This window comes from Caretta caretta, chromosome 15, assembly GCF_965140235.1.
Source record: "Caretta caretta isolate rCarCar2 chromosome 15, rCarCar1.hap1, whole genome shotgun sequence".
Classification (NCBI taxonomy): Eukaryota; Metazoa; Chordata; order Testudines; family Cheloniidae; genus Caretta; species Caretta caretta.
The window spans coordinates 6,084,607-6,106,381 of record NC_134220.1 but is presented as its reverse complement, the minus strand read 5'-3'; the positions used below and the strand labels follow the sequence as shown (position 1 = coordinate 6,106,381).

The window sequence follows — 21,775 nt, the reverse complement described above, 5'->3', positions numbered from 1 at the left end:
AGGGACAGATGAAGCATCCATGGTACCTTTTTGCTAGGGACAATTGTTTTGAAAATTACTTTAGTGATACTGATTATTGTGTGAGCCACCAGATTTTTGTGAAATGCTGCACTAGTTAGCACCTTCTGGAGCTGTCTAGTGTCATATACTGCCCAACTGGTTTTGCATAGCAGTGGTTCTGAACCTGTGGTCCATGGACCCAGACTATGTCTAAGGGGTCTGCAAAAGACAGATTGAAAACTGACTGAACAGAATTCTACTATATATACAGACCATAGATTTCCAAAGGGGCCCACACCTTCATTCAAAATTTTTTAGGGTCTGTAAAATGAAAAAAGGTTGAGAACCACTGTTGTAAAGTGCCATCGATGTGTTGCTCTGCCTGTTAATTCAGCAGATAGGGAAGTACGTACTCCCACATATCTGCTCACGAGGCTCCTCCTTTGTCCACAGAGACTCATATTTGCATGGGTTCCTTAGGCCATGTCTACACTATAAAATAAAGTTGACCTAACACCTTTTGGCATATAACAGCTGCAGTTATTATATTGCTTGTGCATGTCTACACTTCGCTCCTTGTGTCGGCGGTGCAGGTCCTCACCAGGAGCACTAGTGTCGATTGTACTGTCAGTGTGGGGCGGTTCCTGAAAGCCAGTAACGGTCAATATACGCAACACAGTGTTGACCTAACCTAACTACATTGACCGTGACTCTACGCCACCCATGAAGATGGAGTTATTATGTCAGCGTAGTGGGGCAGTTATGTCAGCGAGAGTGAAATTTGGGTGCAGACACTTCCAACTAACCAGCAGTTAATGTGCTGCAGAAAGTTCCACAAGGCTGCATGACCATAGTGTGAAATTATCTATTTTTTACCGTGACTGAGCCATGCATTATGCACAATACCCATTGTGGAGGGTAGCAGAGCTTTGCTCCACCAAAGCTCTGGGTGGTCTCTTAGCCCATGTCTAAAAAATTGCCACAGGTGCTACCTCTGGTAACACCAGTAATAGCACTGGTAACAGCCCTAGTGTAGACGGCTTTCAGGCTCTGGCAGTTTTTTTCAGTGTCAATTAACACTGCTGAGGAGAGTAAGTCTAAATGTCGAGATCCTGAACACTGCTGCTGAGCTGGAAAACTTTCTATACTAGGCCTCCCGTCAGTGCAATTACTGGTGCAGCTGAACCAGTGGTAACATTAGTGAGAATTTATTTTACTAAAGTTCCCTAGGGTTGATAAAGCCTTCATTGGAAAAAAAAAAAAAAGATGAAGGTCCTTCTTTGTAGAGCTGGCAGCTAATGTAGTCTTTGCATGATGAGACAGGCCCATTTCTTGGTTTTACCTCTTCAGTGCTGAACTGTGTACACGGTATGTACACCACGGTACAGAAGGACTGAAGAGAGGGCTGTCTACAGACTTTGAGCTCTGCTCAAAGGTGAGGTTTGCAAAAATTATTGCCTTTGTACTGTAGTAGGAAAGTGCGATTGGGTGTGCGCAGGTCTTTGTTCCTCAAGAGCTCATTGAAAGAGGCCCCTCTCAGGTGGGTGAAACGAAATTGGGCAGGAAGAGAAGAACTCAGAGGAGGTTTGTATGGGAGTAAAAACCAATTTGGGTTTGTGATGTGGAAATATCCTGACAGAAAAACACTACGTAAACACGTCTATAGTTGGATGGGTCACATAGGGCATCACCATTTGGGACTCCATAGAGATGATGACCGGAGCTGAGACAGGAGTGTTGTCATGTTGGGTGTTGGGCAATCACACCTCCTCATGGAAGTTTTTGGGCAGGATAGTTGACTTCCATCAGGTCAAGTGAGGGAACAATTACATGCCCCTTTGGTTAGTGAAAGCTGAAACAGGGACTAGGCTGCATGCAAGCCTGGGCAGTGGCTGTGCCATATGGTCCAAGGGGTTTTCCAGGGGATCCGATAACAAATGCTGGGGCAGGGGTTTGACTGGATTGCAGCTGTATGTCTATGTGAGAGAAAGAGAGAAGCAGCAGAAACACCACTGAAGCGCACAGAGAAGGCAGTAAGGAAGCCCTAGCCACATCCGGAGAAGGTCTTGTAGCATGACCTTCAGAAAAGATGAAAGAGAGCTTGTGGATAAAGGGCTGGAGCTGGAAAAAGGCTTGGCACTGAGAGCAAAGAATCTGTCTCCATCTGTTTGATTCCTACTGTGTTCTGGGAAACAGGACTGTATGCATTTTTTGTAAGTAAACAGGATTGCATCCAAGAAATACCTGACTGCATCAATTTCTTAGGCTCACAAAAATAATCTGCTAGACCCTAATTATTGGCTAACCACTCGGGTCAAAAGCAGTAACAATGCTGTATCTGGGTCCCATACTTGCATGGTGTTTCTGTACCATAGATAGGGATGGATATTTCCCCCAGGGACCTAGCTGGGTAGCAGAGCCTACACATCTAGGCAATGTCTTTATTACAAAAAGTGTGTTTTTACATGGAGATAGCGAACTCAAGATAGCCATCTTGCTGTAAAATCAGTGTGGAGACAAGGCACAGTAGTTTTAATTCCAGGTAGCTAGTCAAGGTATATTCCAGGGGAACTCAGGTAAGAAGTGATCCTATTTAGCCCCCCAAGGTCAGAACTTAGCTACCCACTGCTGGGCCCTGGATTGGGGCCTGGTGGAGAGTGTGGGCCTGGGCTCCCCTACCAACCCCTGAAGGTGGGATGACAACAGGAGTCTACTCTTCAGTGGGAAATCCAGCTGGGAAAGGCCCTCAATACACAAGGGTCCAGATCCCCAGTCCCAGAGTTAAGGAGGAAGTCCTGAAGCCCTTGTGGGCACAAAAAGATCTCTGCTATTGGGTTTTTCTCTCTGTATATCCCAAAAGGGCTGAACTAGAATATGTGAGCTGGCTGGAGGGCTGAGCTGCAAAAGAAGGGACTAGCCCCACAGGACGGAGCTGTAGATGAAAGGCGGACCTCTGGTCATACCCTGCCTGACCACTAGGCTCCACAGCCAGGGCAGGTCACCTTTCACAGCTTCCCAGACAGACTTCCAGCCTGTGGGTAATCTTGTTCTGAGCCGGTAGGAGCACTTCATTTTCACACATTCCAATGATGTGTCTTCTTTACCTTTGGCCTGTGACAGACTGTTTTCAGTCCATTTTATATGTGCTATTGATCGTTTTACAATCAAATGCTTTACAAAAATGCAATATTATATCAAACCTGTTTCCTTTATCAGTTAATTTATAATCTTGCCAGAGGACAATTTTCAAACTTATTTAACAAAAATTATTTTCCAGAAAACCACATTGATTGCCAATAATTATATTACATAAGTGTATTTTGGAAAATCCCCGTTTGCCCTTCACAGTGTTTTAGCTTAGGAAAAAATCAGCTCACTGTGCCACTGATGTGAACTGAATGAGTCAATGAAGTTCACTTGGAACCCTGCAAAGAAACTTGCTCACAGCCAGAGACTTTTAAATTGGTAAAGTCTGGCACATTTGATTGATTGACTACTGCAGCAGTCAGTTATAATAATGTGAAAGAAGTTCACAATCCATCTCTTCCAGTGAGTCAACATGGAAACATTGGCCTGAGGGAGAGAACAGGCATGAGAATGATGCTATAAACCGGTGTTTGGAGATCCAGATACTCCCCCTGCTCCATTGACTCTTCTTAATTGTTATTCCACAGTGGAACAGCTTCAGCAGGAGAGGCTGAGGGATTCCCAATCTCAGAACATCCCATATTCCAATGGTTAGGATCACAGGCACTGACTTTTCAAAGTGGTAGGGGGTGCTCAATCCCTGTCACTGTCCCAGGCCCCGCCCCCACACCACCCCTTCCCCCAAGGCCCCACCCTCACCCTGCCACTTCCCAGCCCCGCTCCACCCCACCTCACCTCTTCCCACCCAGTTCAGTCCCTCCCCCAAGCACACCACATCTTCACTCCTCCCCTCCAGAGCCTCCTGCACGCCACGAAACAGGGAGGCATGGGGAGGGAGGGGGAGGCGCTGATCCGCAGGGCCCACTGGCGGGCGGGCGGGAGGCACTGGGGGCTGCTGGTGGGTAGTCAGTACCCACCATTTGTTCCCCATGGGTATTCCAGCCCCAGAGCACCCTCGGAGTCGGCGCCTATGGTTAGGGTATTCACCTGAGCAGTGAGAGATTCCTGTTCCAATCCTCTCTTTCCATCAGGCAGAGAGGGGATTTGAACCAAGGGTCTCCCACATCCCAGCTGAGTGCTGTAACCACTGGGCTAAAAGTCCTCCTCCATCATTTTGTGTGAACTCACCTGAGGGGCCCGACCCAATAAGTAGCCTCTGAACATGCCTGCCAAATCAGTCCCCACACCTGACTAGGTCAGCTGAATGCATGTCCTCCCCCCGTTTTGTGAATCGCTCCGGGCCTTAGGTGGGAGGCAGGTGCCCGGATGCCAACAGGAAGGCAGTAGGGCGCATACCCAGAGATACCTAGGGAACTCTGACTACAAAGTACATGGTTTGGCAGCGGGGAGGTGGGATGGGATGGGTTCTGTCTTGAAGTCAGGGGCGCCAGAACAGAGGGGCCCAGAAGGCCATGGCCCCATCCCTTTTAAAAGAGCACTTTTTACGGGCTGTAAGGATGAGTGATGGGGGAGGGGCGGAGAGACGTGAGTAAAGGGTGGGATCTTGGGGGGAAGACATGGCACAGGAGTGGGGCCTTTGGGGAAGAGGCGGTGCGGGGGCGGGGGCTCAGGGAGAAGGGGTGATGTGAGGCGGAGCCTGGGGGGGGGCAATGTGAGGGGTAGGCCTAGGGGGAATGGGCAGCACAATGCCATGGACTCAGGGGGAGGGGCAGCGTGAGGGCGGGGGCTTGGGAGGAAAGGGTAGGGACCAAGGTCAGGCACCGGTGGCCCCTCAGTTTTAGGGAGCTCCCACTGCTCCTGACTGAAGTGGTGCCAAAACAGGGACTTAGGTACCTAACTCCTCTTGTGCATTCAGGCCGTGGAAACTGCTAAACTGGGTCAGACCATCAAGACTGGTAATTAGTGTCCTTCCTCTTCTGAATGCCAGTACCTAATACTTCAGCAGAAGGTGAACCCCACTTTCATGCATCTGCCGTGCTGGAGATGGGAGCGAAGTTCCCTTCCTGGACCCTGAACGATCAGTTTCATATCCTGAAGCATAAGGTTGGATTAATCCTGTTTAATCATGCATGACTACAAATATTATGGGTCAGAAGTACACAGCCCTGTTTTAAAATCAAGCAGCAGGGTTGGACTTTGTAACCTCTTGCGGCGGTGAATTCCACAGCAGGACCACATACTGTGTAATGAAGTATTTCCTTAATTTCTTGCAGTTTTGTGGGCTGTTGTTAAGTCATTGAGTGACCCTTTGTTCCTGGTATGGAAAAACACAAAAGATAGAAACTCACAGCTTGATCGGGACAAGTAGCTGCCCTCAGTTTAATGGCGGGGAGAAGATGGGGGTGGCGGGGGGAGGCAGCAAATGTTCCTTAAAGAGGAAACCTGCCCTGCATGCTCAAAAACTCTGAAGGTACATAGTCCTTAATCCCCCTGCTCTCACCATCAGCTCTGCCCTAGGAGAAATACCAGTTCTGCACAGGGGCCTCAATCCCCCCATCAACACCATCAGTGCAGCCCCAAAATGCCCAGGCAAACTGCAAACCCTGGAGGGGTTTCAGAAAATCTAATAGGAAAGGGGAGGTCGCACAGAGTGCAACAGAATCAGGGTATTTACAGCCCTCGCCTGGAGCACCTCTGGTCCCCAGCCAAGGCAGTTTCTCCATTCCAAGGGACTTTGTGATTCCCCATTAGGCTAGAACAATGGGTTCTTTGTGCTCCGGGATCCAATGGCAGGTCTCAGCCTGCTTTCCTCCTGAACTGCATACAGTGAGGTGCCTCCATCTAACTGTCAAGTGAATAAATGAATATGTAACTTCTAGGACATGAATAATAATTGAATTCAAAAGGACTCATGGACCAAGAGTGGTGAGAAGAACCAACATTTTTGTAGGGGGCAGAATAGGGCAGCAGTCATCTGCCCGCACCCATAGCGCTCATCACCCCAGCACTAGCTCTGTTGTCACACACACCAGAGTCTCCCTTAGGACCATTATGGGCATGTCTGACTCCTCCCCATCCTGACATTTCTTGGCCTTTTCTCCATTCCCCTCCTATGGTTGAGTTGCATTCATCTGGCTATACTCTCCCCTCCTGCTTCCTATGGCTTTTCTCTACTCCCCTATCTCCTCCACAAACAGCTTCCCCTTGGATTTCAACACCTGGCTTACCCGTTTCCTTTCTTCTCACTCTCCCCACCCTGCATCCGTAGAGACTTCCCTTTCCACATCAATGCCACACCTGCACATTAGCAGCTCCCTCCTCACTCTCATTTCCTTCTGTGATCATCAGTCCTGGATCCACTCTCCTAAATGGTCATTTGACCTGCTTCTCACCAAAAACCTCTTTGACCCTGTGTGACACGGAGGCCCATTGGTGGTTCACTGCTCTGTCAGCAACTCATCAAGCCTGACATTCCACACCTAACACACTGTTCTCATGCTATATACCCAAACGGTGGCATGTAAGATATCACTGGAAAATGAATTACTCACTGATCATTAATATTCTTGCAGGAGGTGCATGTATGTGTGGAGTGTGTGTCTACAAAGAGTTATGGATATGTGCTAGAATTCTGTTCTTAAAATGTGTTTGGCAAGCAATGCATAAGCCCAGTCTGCCCTAGACAAAGGAATATATATTTGTTTGTTGGACCTGCTTGGTTGTTAGGCAGAGACAATGAAAGCACACTCATATGAAAGCCATCGATCTACTGAATGGGGGAGATAGCCTCTAAACTATGAGACCAGGGGTCTCAAATGATAAGTAATTAGATCAACTGATTGTACACAATATTATAAAAGTGCATCGAGTACAGTCTCTGCTGAAAGCTGATGACATACTGGTGATTAATAACATGGTGAATCTATGGATTAACGCTATGTGAGGAAATATGGATACTCGCTGATATAATGATTTAAAGTCTGTGACCTAACACAGGGAGAAACAGGTTTTCTTGAGGGAAGGTAGCAGTGTGGAATCAATACAATGGAAGCCCTGTTACACAAGAATTGGCAGGGGGATGGGAAGCCCACAGGAAAGGAAGAACAGCATGAGGTCATCCTGAGACTGGGAAAAAAACAGTGAGTTAGGGAAGATACAAGGAGAGAGAAGACGTGGTCCTGGCATCCATCACTAGACAGACACAAGGAGCCAGAGCTCTAGCAAGATGAGAAAGATGGGCGCTTCTGCCAAGGGGTTTGACATCTCTGGGAGAGTAACCTGCTTCAGCAAAGATCTTTCACCAAGGAAGACAAGAGAAACCAGCACCTTGGGCTTCTGAGAAAGTCAGCAATGGCTGGGAAAAAAAAGAATGGTAAGAAATCTATCTTGAACCAAGGCTGTAGTTTGCTGAATTAAATCTTTATTTTTGTGTATTAGTAATTCTTTCTAACTTTATTCCTTCTACTTGGTATCACTTACCTATGTCCTTTTGTTAATGCATTTGTTTTATTTTCACAATGAACCAACTCAGTGCGGTGCTTGAAGGGAAGGGTGTATTAACAGCTTATTAACCTAACTGGGGTAATGTGCTTTTGCCTCTTTCAAGGAGCAAACAAACATTATTTCTGAGTGGTCCAGGACAGGGCTGGATACTTCAGGGCAAACAGTTTTGGGGAAATTCAGAACTGGGGTGTGTTGGGGTCACTTGGCTAGTAGTAACCCCCACAGTGTATGACTGTGATGTAACATGCAGGCTGCTGGAGTCAGATTTGCTGAAGCAGGGTTGCTTATCACACAGACATTCAGTGCATGCTTGTCTGATGGCTGGGAGAATCCAGACAGGGAATCATAGAATATCAGGGTTGGAAGGGACCTCAGGAGATCATCTAGTCCAACCCCCTGCTCAAAGCAGGACCAATCTCCAATTTTTGCCCCAGATCCCTAAATGGCCCCCTCAAGGATTGAACTCACAACCCTGGGTTTAAGGAACTACAGCAGCAGAGCCTTTTAAGACACTCAGGGTTACAGGACAGGTGGTAACACAACCTCTCAATGGTCTGGGTTGCAGCTCAAAATGTGACACTCTACCCCTCCACCTGGACCTTCTGCAACCTCCAGTCTATTGAGGCCCTTGACTTCCCAGCCGACTTCAGCTCACTCCTCTCAGTGCCCTCACCTGTCTTCAGTACACAGTTGTTCTCTGCCAGCACTCTCCTCTCGTGTACCCACTTCCCTGGCTTAATTCCCATGCCACATGAACCCACTGCCCTGGCTCACTCCCCGTGCTCCTGCTGCTGAACACCATTGGTGGGAGTCCCATGATCTCAGAGACTTTCTCTACAACAGGTGTTTTCTCTCCTGCTTTAGCTCTGGCACCTCCCTGTCCAAAACCAATACTTTGGCCCCTCACGGCCTCCCATGCCCACAGTCCTGTCACTTATCTGTGGTTTCTGGCCCTGCCTCTTCCTCTGTCTCTGCACAGGATCTTGCTGATTTCTCCAAAGAAAAAAAACCTGACAAAATCTGTTGATTTCTCCCTCTCCCTGACTTGTCTTCTACCTCTAATGCCTCCCCATGCCATAGTGATCCTATCCCTACCCACCTCCTTAGCTCCATCGCCTCCATGCCCACCCCTTCCCTCACATTGCTTATCAACCTCTCATTGTTCTTTGTCCCTACCCCTTAAAATATAAATATGCCTTGTTCTTCCTATCCTCAAAATAGTCTTTGATTCTTGCTGCCTCTCTAGCGACTGCTCCATCTTTCTCCTCCCCTTTACCTCTAGAACAGGCACCTTCTAAAACTATACAGAACTCAGACCCTCCTTGCTTATATTCTCTTGCCAAGCTTTGCTTCATCTCAGATCCACCCCCCCGCTCTGCCAGTGCCCCTAGTATTGGCACTCCATTTGTCAGATTCGTGCCCAATCCTCTCTGTGACTTCATGGTAGGACCTCCCTGAGCTCAACTGCAAGGCCCCTACCCTGCCCAATCTCTGACATGCTCCCACTACTGTGAATTGAGGTGACTTGTATGCACCTTGCCCTAATGCTCTTCCCCTTCTCCTAACCACTGTCTACCTGTCCGTCTGCCCTTATAGTGGGAGCTTCTCCGAGGAGAGACTGCACTCCCTGAGTGTTTGGAAAGTGCCCAACATATACCGGACACTAATATAAATAATAATAATAAAGGGAGGGACCAGAGATAGAAAGGAAAGCATGGGAGTTGAGGGCACCAGATGTATAAATTAATAAATTCATAGATATTAAGGTCAGAAGGGACCATTATCATCTAGTCTGACCTCCTGCACAACGCAGGCCACACAATCTCACCCACCCACCCCTGCGAAAAACCTCTCACCTACGTCTGAGCTATTGACACCACTTCAAATCGTGGTTTAAAGACTTCAGGGAGCAGAGAATCCTCCAGCAAGTGACCCGTGTCCCATGCTGCAGAGGAAGGTGAAAAACCTCCAAGGCCTCTTCCAATCTGCCCTGGAGGAAAATTCCTTCCCGACCCCAAATATGGCGATTCGTTAAACCCTGATCATATGGACAAGAGTTACCAGCCAGATACCCAGGAAAGACTTCTCTGTAGTAACTCAGATCTCACCCCATCTAACATCCCAAATTAACCTACAGCAGTAATCGGACTCTCTTACCTTCAGACAAGGAGAACCCCACAAACAGTATGTGACTGCACTCTCTCAAATCAGGACAGTCACCTGGGCATCGCTGAGGACTGCTCAACGGATACCTTGGCTCAGTGGGTAGCTAGCTGCAGCCAAAGAGGCCAGCCAGATGTTGGGATGCTCTAGGATATGTGAAATGTAGACATATATGTTTGGTGTTTGGGTATGTGAAAAGATGCCTGCTTGTCTGGCAGGGAGGGAGAACAGCCAGGTGAAAAGCTGAGCCAGCAATCTGATCAGGTGAACACCTGGGTCAGCAGTTCAATTAGGTAAACAACTGAGTTAGCAAACTAATCCTAGCATTAGGCAGAAAAGTGTTTATACAATACATAATGAGTAACTTTGTAATAATATATTTTTGAGTAACTGAATGAGGCTGTGCACTTGCATTTAACCCTATGCTATGCCCTGTTTCAGTGAACTGATCACTCCCTGAAGCAGCAAATAAACTACATACTGCTTCAGCTCAAGAATCTGTCTGTGAATCTGTGTGTTCTGGGTAGCGGGAAGAAGAGTGTTCAGCAGACGCATAAGGAATAGGATGGTGAATAATACAGAAAATATTCAATGCCTTTATACAAATCAATGGACCAGCCTTATCAGGATACTAGGGGTAGGACTGGTCACCCTGTCTCACCCAGGATATTGCAGAACTAGAGGGGTCTGATAGAAGAGCAATGAAAAGGATCAGTGTCCTGGAAAAGGTGTCTTATGAAAAGAGAATGACAAGACTGGGATTGTTACCTTAGAGAGGAGACAAATAAGAATGGATATGATCAATGTTTATAAAATAATAGACTCATAGACTTTAAGGTCAGAAGGCACCATTATGATCATCTAGTCTGACCTCCTGTACATTGCAGGCCACAGAACCTCACCCACCCACTCCTATAATAGATCCCTAACCTCTGGCTGAGTTACTCAAGTTCTCAAATCATGGTCTGAAGACTTCAAATTCCAGAGAAGCCACCATTTACTCTAGTTCAAACCAGCAAGTGACACATGCCCCATGCTGCAGAGGAAGGCAAGCCTCTCCGCCAGCACCTCTGCCAATCTGATGTGGGGGGGAAATTCCTCCCTGACCCCAAATATGGTGATCAGTTAGACCCTGAACAAGTTGGCAAGACCCACCAACCAGACATCTGGGAAAGAATTCTTGGTAGTAACTCAGAGCCTTTTCCATCTGTGTCCCATCACCAGCTGTTGGAGATATTTGCTGCTAGCAGTCATAGATTGGTTGCATGGCATTGTAGGCAGGCTCATCATCTCATCCCCTCCAATAAACTTACCAAGCATAGTCTTGAAGTCAGTTAGGTGTTTTGCCCCCAGTGCCCCCCTTAGAAGACAGTTCCAGAACTTTACTCCTCTGATGGTTAGAAATCTTAATCTAATTTCAAGCCTAAACTTGTTGATGGCTAGTTTATATTCATTTGTTCTTGTGTCCACATTGGTATTTAACTTAAATATGAGGGAAGGAGAGGAGTTATTTATCCCTCTGATGTATTTATAGAGAGTAATATCTCCCCTCAGGCTTCTTTTGGTTAGGCTAAACAAGCCAAGCTGTTTGAGTCTCCTCTCATAAGATAGGTTTTCCATTCCTTGGATCATCCTAGTAGCCCTTCTCTGCACCTGTTCCAGTTTGAATTCCTCTTCCTTAAACATAGGAGACCAGAATTGTACACAGTATTCCAGGTGAGGTCTCACCTGCACCCTGTGCAATGGTACTCACACTTCCCTGTCTCTACTGGAAATACCTCATCTAATGCATCCTAGGACTGCATTAGCCTTTTTTGAGGCAACATCACAACTGCAACTCATAGTCATCCTGTGATCAATCACTACACTCAGATCCTTTTCCTCTTCTGTCACTTCCAACTAGAGAAGGTACATTGGGAGCATCTGGTCTCCCTGTGTCATAACAGAAACAAGGGGACATAGAAAGAAATGGAAAGATGGCAAATTCTAAAGTGATAAAAATAATTTTTTTTCACATGGAACAGCTTGTGGAAGTCATTGCCATTGGCTGGCATTGTCAAAGAGGGCTTGGACATTTAAATGGATGATGAGACTTCCGGATTTATAATAGCTAATGCTAAAAAAAAGCACTAAAATCAATGGGAATTTAGACTCATAAACACCAAGGTCAGAAGGGACCATTATGATCATCCAGTCTGACCTCCTGCACAACGCAGGCCACCGAATCTCACCCACCCACTCCTGCAATAAACCTCTCACCTATGTCTGAGCTATTGAAGTCCTCAAATCATGGTTTAAAGACTTCAAGGTGCAGAGAATCCTTCCAATCTGCCCTGGAGGAAAATTCCTTCCCGACCCCAAATATGGTGATCAGCTGAACCCTGAGCATGTGGGCAAGATTCACCAGCCAGATACCCAGGAAAGAATTTGGTGCATAGGTGCTTCAGAAAATCCCACTTCCCCAAATATGGGGCATGGGCCCCTAGGGGGGGCACAGAGAAACATTCAGGGGGCACACAGTGGGTCCCAGGCCAGTCCCCACAGGAGGCAGGGAGGGAGCAACACTCAAACCCACTCTGCCCCCAGCCCAGCTCCGCTACACCCTGTGCCCCGCCCAAGCTCCACTCCAGCCCCTGCTGCACCCCCATGGCGTCATTCCCTCTCCGCCCCAAGGCCAGCTCCACATCTAACTCCACCTCCAGCTCCTCTGCTTAGCCAACTGTGCAATAATGGAGAGGTGCATGGACAGGTAAGGGGGGGAGGATACAACAGGAAAAGTTGGGGCACCACTGCACTAGCTGCTTACCTTTCAATATCTGGTCATTGCCTTTTTTCGCATTTTCTTTGTAAACTACTACTACCTAATTTGCTGTCTGCTCTCACCCTTAATTCTTTCATTGTCACAGCTTCCCAGGGTGCTACCTACCCTGAAGTACCCTGGCAAGTTTAATTAATTAATGTTTATTCCCTGCTTCTAGATTACCAGTAAAGGTGTTCAATTAAGCTGGTACCAACAGTGATCTCTGAGACATCTCCCCAAAGAGCTCCCCTGTGCCCATGCATCAGCTGGTATCTAACCAACCTAATTATGTAAAGGAGACTCACCTCCAGGTTCTTGCATGACATCCTGCAAGCTACCCATTGCTAGACTGTATTTGTCTTTATGAAGATAGTACCACTTTAAATACCTGTAACATTTCAACTCCTATTAAACCAAACTCTTTTTCTGTTATTACTTTCCAGCCACTGTCTTCCCAGGTTGACATGCATTTGCAGTTCTGTGCCCCAAGTAGAGTCATTTTCATTTATCTTTTTATTAACTGGCCCAGATTTTCACTGATCCTAATGCAGGGGAATGAGAAGGTATAAGGCCCCACCCCACCTGTTGGCAGTTTGCAGGAACAAGCTTAGGACCAAGAGCAGGAGTGCTGCAATAGAAATGGAGAGGGCAGTGTGTTGGTTTTGCCCCCCTCACTATGCCAGCATGGCTGGCAAAAGGTAAGGAGCAAGCTGCACCCTGCTGTAAATCTGAGCCGCTCTCTCCCTTTCCCTCCAACTCTCCCAGCTGCTGCAGAAGAGGCACTGCTATCTGGAGGCATTAGATAGGCCCCCTTTTCTGTGGCCGCACACTGCCCATTTGGCAGCTAAGGGCCAGTGGTAATATGAAAGCTGAGCTACTCCACCCCTAGCCTCTGGCAGCAACTCCCTCTCCCACCCCTTTGTCTGCAATTCTGTCCTTTCCCCGGCCTCTCCCACTTCCCTGGCTGCTGCTGCTCCTCCTCCTGGCAAAGTGAAGCTGGGGTTCCTGTGTGTTGCTTGGTCCTGGCTGAAGGTTTCCTCCTCTACAGCTGGCCTGGGTCAGTTTCAGGTGCATTGAGTGTTAGGGGGCACCAAGGGCTGGATTCACAAAAGGACTTATGAACCTAACTGCCACTTTAGGTGCCTAAATCCCAGAATCAGGCCCACGGGGATTCACAAAGCCCTTGCTCAGCTGCCACCAAACCCTGTAGGTGCATAAACTCCCTTGGCACCGACACGTTTGCAGTAGAAGTTTGCTCAGGGGCTATTTTTCTGCCCATGAGCATGCGTGCTGCTGCCTCCCTCCACGTGTCCAGATGCCTAAGCCCCAGAGTGAAACACAAACTGAGAGAAATAGGTGCCTCTTGATCTAACTCGCCTGTGAACTGGTGCGCGCAGATCTCACCTACCAGAGTAGATCCCCCATAGGTGAACAAACACAAAATGGCTGGGGAAGGAGGATGTCCCTCATAGCTTTTAGCCCAGTGGTGGGTACTCTCCTGGGATGGGGAAGACCCCTGCTTCCCCCCCCTGCCGTAGGCACCTAATGCCAAGTAAGGATTTTGTTGATGAGAATTCCAAACAGAGGGAGGTGCCAAACTCCCAGAGAGGATGCACTTGTCTTGGAAACTGCCATTAACTAGCTGAGGCGGGGAGCCACCTCCCATGCTGGCTTTTGTGGATCCCATTCTGAGGTGCCTATCTCTCCCTTTCCAGTGTGCAGGGAGCCCAGGTACTGAACTCAAGTGTTGTGAATCCCAGTGATTTTCTAGGCCCCTGCATGTCACCACCCCTAAGTTCCTTTGTGAATCTAGCGATAAGCAACTGTTGGGGGAGATGGGTCAGCAGCAGCAATTGACTGGTTTGTGGGGAAAGGGAGTTTGTGCAGTTCCATGTGACATTCCTCACTAGTAAGAAAAGGTCATGATTATCCTCACTTGAATCTCACGCAAAACCTGGCAGCTATGGGAATTCCTGTACAAGTCACAGGAATATCAATCTCCCCATTTTCCAGCTGCTAATGCAGACAATGATCATTTCCTTATGTTATGAGACATAAACAAATAATGTTTGCCACCACAGTGTGAGGGTAACTGCCCCTGTATTCCCCACTCTGTGGCCCATTCCAGGAGTGCCCAGTCAGGTCTCAGGTATCACCTGTCTCTGAGAAGGGAGTGTTGCCCCACTCCCTTCTGACTGCGGGTTTTAAGGCTGCACAGCTCCCTGCCTTACACAGGGATATCCCCAGTCTGCCTAACGGTCAGCGCTTGTGCATGGCTTTCTCTCCAAGGGCTCTACGCAGTGTATTGCCAGCAGTTACAAGTTATCGCACAGGTCTTTCTAAGCAAACACGTTTATTCTTAAGGTAAAAATATCACAGAAAAGCATAAAATCAATAGAGGTTCCTATACACATGCTAAAAGCTTAACAGAGGTCACCTCATAGGTCTTATGGGGCCTTAGTAGGCCAAAGTCCTTCAAACACTTTCACAAGGGTTGGTGGGAGGACCCCTTGGAGAGAATGTCCTGGCTGCTGGTTCAGAAAGAAGGTCCCTTGTCAATTTAAATGTAGTCCTTTTATCTAGAAAGCCCTTTCTTCATCTGTTGGTCTCTGAAAAACTATGTTTGGACCAGTGTATGCATACCTCCCCAGCAGGTGGCACCTCTTTGGACATGTTGGCAGTTTCAGAGACTTGCCTTAATCACCCTCCATTGCTTTTAGCTCCAGGAGGAGTGGCAGTAACCCTCCCCCTTGGAGTTGCAATGCTCCCTGGCCCATAACGATAAATAAACCATTCAACACTTAATAAAATATGGTCCCCAAAGACATTGCATGCAGTTGCAATATCATTTACACTTGCAAGTACAAAGTATTAAGGCCAGTTAGCAGCACAGCTGGGACTAGAACTCAGATGCTGCCAGCGCCTGGCGTTAGACACAGATCTTGGGGCTACATGGCTTCTAGGAAGGCTCTTTCTCCTCTAGCAGCTCTGTCAAAAATTCAAATTTGAAAATCAGCCAATGTTGCTGGAAAATACTGCTGTTTATCCCCAGGATGATTTTCATCTTCTATTGCCAAATTTGTGCACCTTTCCCATTTAATGCTCAGGATTCATAAGAGTCAGAACTCAAATAATAGTTGAAATTCATAACATCAATTTTTTATTAATTACCATCTGAAGTGGTAGCAAAAGCCTGCTCAGCTGTGTACAGATTTAATATACCATACTGTATAGGGTTAGCTTTACCTCCCATTTAATATTGGTTATTAATGATGGACAATTTTTCTTTATCTGTTTTCAGATGAACAGAGACCCATTTATGACTAGAAACTGAAGCGTCTAAGCCTAAACATAAATTACAGCTGATTGCTAGCAGTTGTATTTCATTAACAGGGAACAAGACTAACATTGATTGGGTGGGGTTTCAAAAGCTTTAATATTTCTGTTTGCAAGAATACTTGGTTGGTACATATTAAGGAAAACTGGTGGGTTGTGATTAAAAAGGGAATATAGGGGTCATGGCTGTTAAAACTTAGTCAAGACTGAGATTTAATATGCCACCTTCCCAGCCAAGGCAGCAAAGATGGCAATCTGAATGGTATGCGTCAGGTCACCTAGAATTTCCTGAAAGCCAGTGTTCCTAGGAAAGCTGGAAGTAATGTTTCAAGGCCATAATAGCATTATCTGCAGATTTCTGGAGAAATTATATAATTTGACTGAAAAAACTGCTGCTTAGTTTGAATGAAGATTTCTGTTCGCTCCTGCAGTTGAAGTGAAAATTGAAGTTGTCCTACCAGAGAAAGAGAGGGCGAAGGAAGAGATGTCACCCAATGGGAAAGCCAGTCCACTTGTTTACAAAGTCAATGGGACTGCCCGGCATTACCACCTTGAAGAACATCCCATCACCATCAACCCCTACCAGAACGTGAAGGATGTAGTTGAAGCCTCAGTGTGCCACGTGAAGGACCTTGAGAATGGACAGTAAGTGTTTAACATTTTTACAGTTAGCTTGAAGGATCCCAGAGGGCTTTATACATGCTACCATATACTATTACCATAACTGAAATGCTGACAGCATGGTGCTGGAGCTGAACAGCAAGGCTGCACATGTCTGTGAAATGTGGCATGTTATGACCCCAATTTATCTAAACACTTGAGCATGTGCTCAACTGTAACTTTGTGCTTAAGCTTAAATTTATCTCCAGTCAGCACAGCATTTAAGCATATGCAGGTAAGCATGTATTTAACTGCTTTGCTGAATCAGGCCTATGTCATGGAAACTGTTGCTTTTTTCTCACTAGCTCTTTAGTCTTGACTAATCCAAGATGATCGGACCATCTGTGGCTAGTGTAATTTATCTTTGTAATATGGGTATTGTTATCTTCCTCCAGTTTGAATACAATAGAATCTTGTACAAGTGACAACTCCTCTTTAATGTTTTTGGATACATGAAATTCTCTCATGTTCTGTGCCTGTGGAACTCCTTTTTGGGGAGATGCGACACTAGTTTCCAATAGACCTTGCCTAGTATCCTTTAGTTGCTTCTTTAATGATTTGTAAGTTTATTTGCAAAGTTCTCGACTTAGCATTTTAACAAACTAGTTTAAGTAAAACAAGCGCGTGGAGTTTGTGGAGTAGGCCCCATAGCACTTCTACCTTGTCTTGTTTTTCTAGTTGATCTGGTTCCTCATCAATTTGTTCTCTCACGAAGAATGGAATTTTCTGATGTTTTTGTGCTAATGGAAACACACTTTGCATGCAATTTCACAGTCCTGATTTTTCATGTAACAATGGAATCTGTTAGGATATCAGACAATAGATCACTGGTACATATTGATGAAAACACATATTCAGACCAGAACAAAAAACAACAGATTATGTAACAACCCAGAGAGGGGGGGAAACCAGATATGTAGGAAGAAGCCCAGGGAAACAGCAGCAAGGGGTTGGACTGCACAGGGACTGTGGCTGCTTGTTCTAGGGTCCCTGGGCTGGAACCCAGTGTAAAGGATGGGCCTGGGTTCCCCTACCAGCCTCTGGGGAGTGGCAAAAGGTGTTGGAGATGCCTGCCAGCCAGAAGGTCTGGAAAGACTGCAGATTCTCCAGAAGGGGAAGACTTAAGTGACCTGGCCGGAGGGCCAAGCCAGAGGGAGGAAGCTGCAGACCCAGAAGTGAGCGGGGCAGCAGAGTGAGACAAGACAGGAGAAGACAACACTGGAGGGAGAGCATAAACTGGCAGAGCTAATCCCCAGGATGGCCAGCAGTAGGCGCTGCAAGCGGCGAGTGCGTCCCTTGACATCATGTTCCCTTACTTTCGTGGCACCTACAGCCTGGCTTGTAAGTATAAGCCACTTTTGTTTCATCTGGTAGCAAGTCCATAGTTTTGGGTTATCTCCCATGAAAGTACAGCCTCCCTCAGTCATAAAGCTCCACTTCTTCATCCACAGCTTCATTGCTGCAGCAAGCAAAGCTGTCATCGTAGAGACAGAGAGACATTCCAGGCAGAACTCTGAAAATCAGGTCAAGTGCTTGCACAGGATTCTGTTCAATAGGGACGAGTGCAGAGTGGCATATTGGAGTGATGTGTTCTTCCTGGTGACCCTCCGCTGCTGAGCCTGAGGCTGCCACAATCTGAACTAACTGGAGCTTCCTCTGAGCATAGGCCTTCATTCCTAGATACAGGGAATTGCAGTATCCGAGTGTAAATGCATGGATCGCCGTGACCCAGTCTGAGTGCGATGGGATCAGGTGCAATATTCTGACCAATTGCAAAGGAAATGGGAGTGCAGGGTCTTATACCTGTGGACTGCGGTGTAAATGCCTTTGGTGGGAGGGATGAGTTATTCAAGTTGCTAACCCTGTCTCGCCAGCATTGCTTCAGTGTGGTCTAGCTGAGTAAGTTTTTAAAAAAAACATCGTTGTGCTTAGAAACCGATGTGTGGTCAGTGAGACAAAATGAATAGGGAACACACAGACAGAGGCTGGTTTTCCAAAGGCTTTTTTTCAGGACAGACCTGCATTTTAACTGGCATTTCCTGGCTTGTGAGTGCAAGCTGGGCAGACATGACTAACCTTAACCCTCCCCCCTTTTTTAAAAATATGGAATAAAATCTTAATAGGAATGACTCTAAATGAGTAGATTGCTTCATTCTAACAGCCCTTGGTTGTAAATAGCCATCTCACTCACTTGTGGAATGAGTGTGTCATTTGAAATCTTTTGCACAAGGTTTCTGTATTTGCTTCAAGACATCAGGTGCTGATGATTATCTATCTCAGGTCAAGTGGTTCCTTCGGGTGGCTGTAAACCATTTCTCTTATCTTTTCATAACTCTGAAGTTGTCATTTAACAAGAACTGTGGGGTTGGTCTGAAATAAAATCCATCCGAAGAATGCAGCAAGACTTGTTCCTTTTGCATGTGGTGAAGCATGAGAATGCATTGATCTCTTTATTCCATTTGGACTGTGCTTACTGCAAGGACTAAACAGGCACATGGGAGGGAGTAGAGCCCTTGTAGCATTCTGCTCCAATAAAATTGCGGTATGTCCTTAGCAGTAACCCATACTGCTGCTTAGGGCCCCATCAGCAAGGTGTCTAAGCACATGCCAAAAAGGATTATTCCAATGGGACAATTCTTGGGTAAAGGTAGGCAGGTGCAGAACTGAAGTCTGGCAGGTGCTCCACTTCGTTGCACAGCAGGGGGACTCTGGTGATGTCCTATGGGAGCACCAGCATTCTAGCTAGGACCCCAGCAGAGACCTACAGAGCACCAGAGAGGTGGGATTCACAAAGGTATTCAGGCACCTAACTTCCAAAAATAGGTCAGCTAGGATAACTGGGACTTGCAGCATAAAACGAGGAGGCCATGGGGGATTCTGCCACTCCTCTGGGATGGAGCATGGCAATCAAGGGCACTTGGCCCAGAGAGATCTGCCAGCTGCCTGATTCAAAATAGACTGAGAGATGAGGAGCAGACCCACCCACCCGGGATGGCAGTTATCAGGAGTGGACGCAGATTTAGAACCAATTGCTGAAGTATATTTAGCTCATTAAAGGCTTCAATAAAGGTCCTTAACAGAGGGACAGGGACCCTGCTGGGCATCTTAAGGATTGGATAGTCTGAAGGTTTTGAATATTCCCCTGTGAACCTTTGTCACCATGGCTGTCTGTGGTGTGGGCAGAGGAGGGACAGTCAAGAAGAAGGGTAGGTCTCTTAGGAGATTTGATTCATATGCTGTCCTACAGGATAAGTTTTTGGCAGCAGAGGCAGTAATGGTTTCATAGATTGCTAGGGGTTTAAGGCCAAAAGGGACCATTGTGTTAATCTTGTCTGAACTGCATAACACTAGCCAGGGAGCTCACCCTGCGATTCCTGCATGGATCTCAGTAACCTGTGGTTGACTTAAAGCAGAACTTGTAGATAGAGATCTAATCTTGATATAAAGATCTCTCTCTCTCTCCGTGTATGCTGTCATTGAGAGAGGTGGAAGAGCGCCTTCTGCAGTCCCCTGGGTTTACATGGAGGGATTTGTTCATTGTAAAGGGCAGGCATTTCAACTTGCTTCCCTCTTAGTCTGCTAAAGCCCAGTTATTCTTCCTGACATGCCGCAAAACCCATCTCTTCTCCCAGGTATTTGGGGATGAAGCCAATGGTGAGACAGTGTTAAGTGGCTTTATGTTAATGATTGTACAAGCTACGGACAGTTCATCTGAAATGATGACACTGATGAATGTATATTTTGCTATAGTAGGATAATGTGTTGCAGAGCTGCCCTCCACAATGGAGGGGAGCTGTTTGGTTATAAATAAAGATTATTCATTTTTATTTTAATTGCAAAAACCTGAATAAACCTCACTGCTGCATCCTAAAACTCCCTCTTGCAAGTGACAGTGTTTGGAAACTCCCTTCTGCAAGCGAGAGCGTTTGCTTTGGCGGCATCACTAAATATGCTCCCAGTGATCCTGTGGGCAAGCTGACAGGCCACAGCTGGGTTCCATAGAAAGGGCAACAGTTCACCATACCCAGGAGATTGAGACGAAAGAGATCCTTGCACCAAAAATCCCTGGAAAGCAGCATTCCATGTGTAAATGCACTAGTCAGGAATGAAATACCTGCTGCCAAGCTGCTGAACATCTTCCGCCAGTTCCTTCGCCAGCATAATGCATGCAGCCCCCTGGAAACCAGTAAGGCCAGATCCTCTGCCAGTGTAAAGCAATTGGATCTCATTGTAGCAGTGGGACCAGACCCCCTGCTGGTATCAGTCAGCTCAACCTTGACTCAGAGTCATGTTGGATTCTCCTTCACTGGCAACTTTTCAATCAAGATTGGATGTTTTTCTGAAACTTATGCTCTAGTTCAAAGGAATTATTCTAGGGAAGTTCTCTGACCTGTGTAATACAGGAGGTCTTCTGGCCTTGGAATCTATGAACCTCATTGAAGGATTTAGTCTTACTGGCTTCAGTGTAAACAGCACAGTCCCATTGAAGTTAATGGGCTCAAAATCCCAAATGGTGTAAATTGGCCAGAGCAACCATTGAATTTAATGAAGCTACATCAGTTTATGCCCGCTGAGAACTGGCCCATTTTTTAAAATCAAAAGTGCACATTAAATTGAGGTAACCAGTACCAAAAATGAAACTGATCCATTCCAGATGTTACTGCTACCATAAGTCGATTCAAATGGGAAAGGGAAGATGGGAGGAATTTAGCCCATGAGCTTTCTAGAGCCCTGGTTTGATCAGGAGTCAGTCTAAGCTGCGCCGATGGTTATACTGTTGATCTGTGTCGCCAGCATCCCCCAGCAATTCAAATCAAGCCAACTGTGTGAAAAATATTTACTGAAGATCTAACACAGATGCTGAATACATTGTTATGCACTTGATTCAATGTTTGACATGTGGTGGGAGAGGGGGATCATGCAGCGTTGATGCATGGTTGGCAAAGCTGTCCTAGTGGCCAGCACAGCAGTGACTGGATCTGCAATGCTGTTTAGCACAGCTACAGAAAGAGATAATGTCGTTATATGGCTGGAGTTAGAATGCAGTGTCCTCTCCTGCTTCAGCCTTTCAGAAAACCTGGAGATAAGATTGTAAACAGTTATTCTTTAGCTTAGTTCAGTTAGTCCTAGTGTAGATAGTGTAGTTTGTTTTCCCGGACTGGGGATTCCCTCCCCGTAGTCGGGGACAATGCCTAGACTCTGGGCTTCAAAAACTGTGTTTCCTGCCCTAGATCCTTCTGCATCAGCAACAACACCAACGCTGCC

At 46.7% G+C, this 21,775-nt stretch overlaps 1 protein-coding gene across 10 annotated transcripts in view; it reads left to right on the top strand.

The window, feature by feature from the left end:
• The window catches only part of AIFM3 (AIF family member 3), a 115,077-nt gene that overhangs the window by 24,266 nt on the left and 69,036 nt on the right, over positions 1–21,775 (top strand). For 8 of the 10 annotated variants that reach the window (XR_007352864.2, XM_048821637.2, XM_048821634.2 and 5 more), the window contains exon 3: positions 16,282–16,495. Coding sequence is in view for 9 of the 10 variants with exons in the window: in XM_048821637.2 (XP_048677594.1) it covers positions 16,282–16,495 (214 nt within the window). In the remaining variant the exon portion in view is untranslated. Of the gene's footprint in view, positions 1–4,881; positions 7,421–16,281; positions 16,496–21,775 lie in introns of those variants that run through there. The other 2 variants (XM_048821630.2, XM_048821631.2) reach the window with 2 other exon arrangements.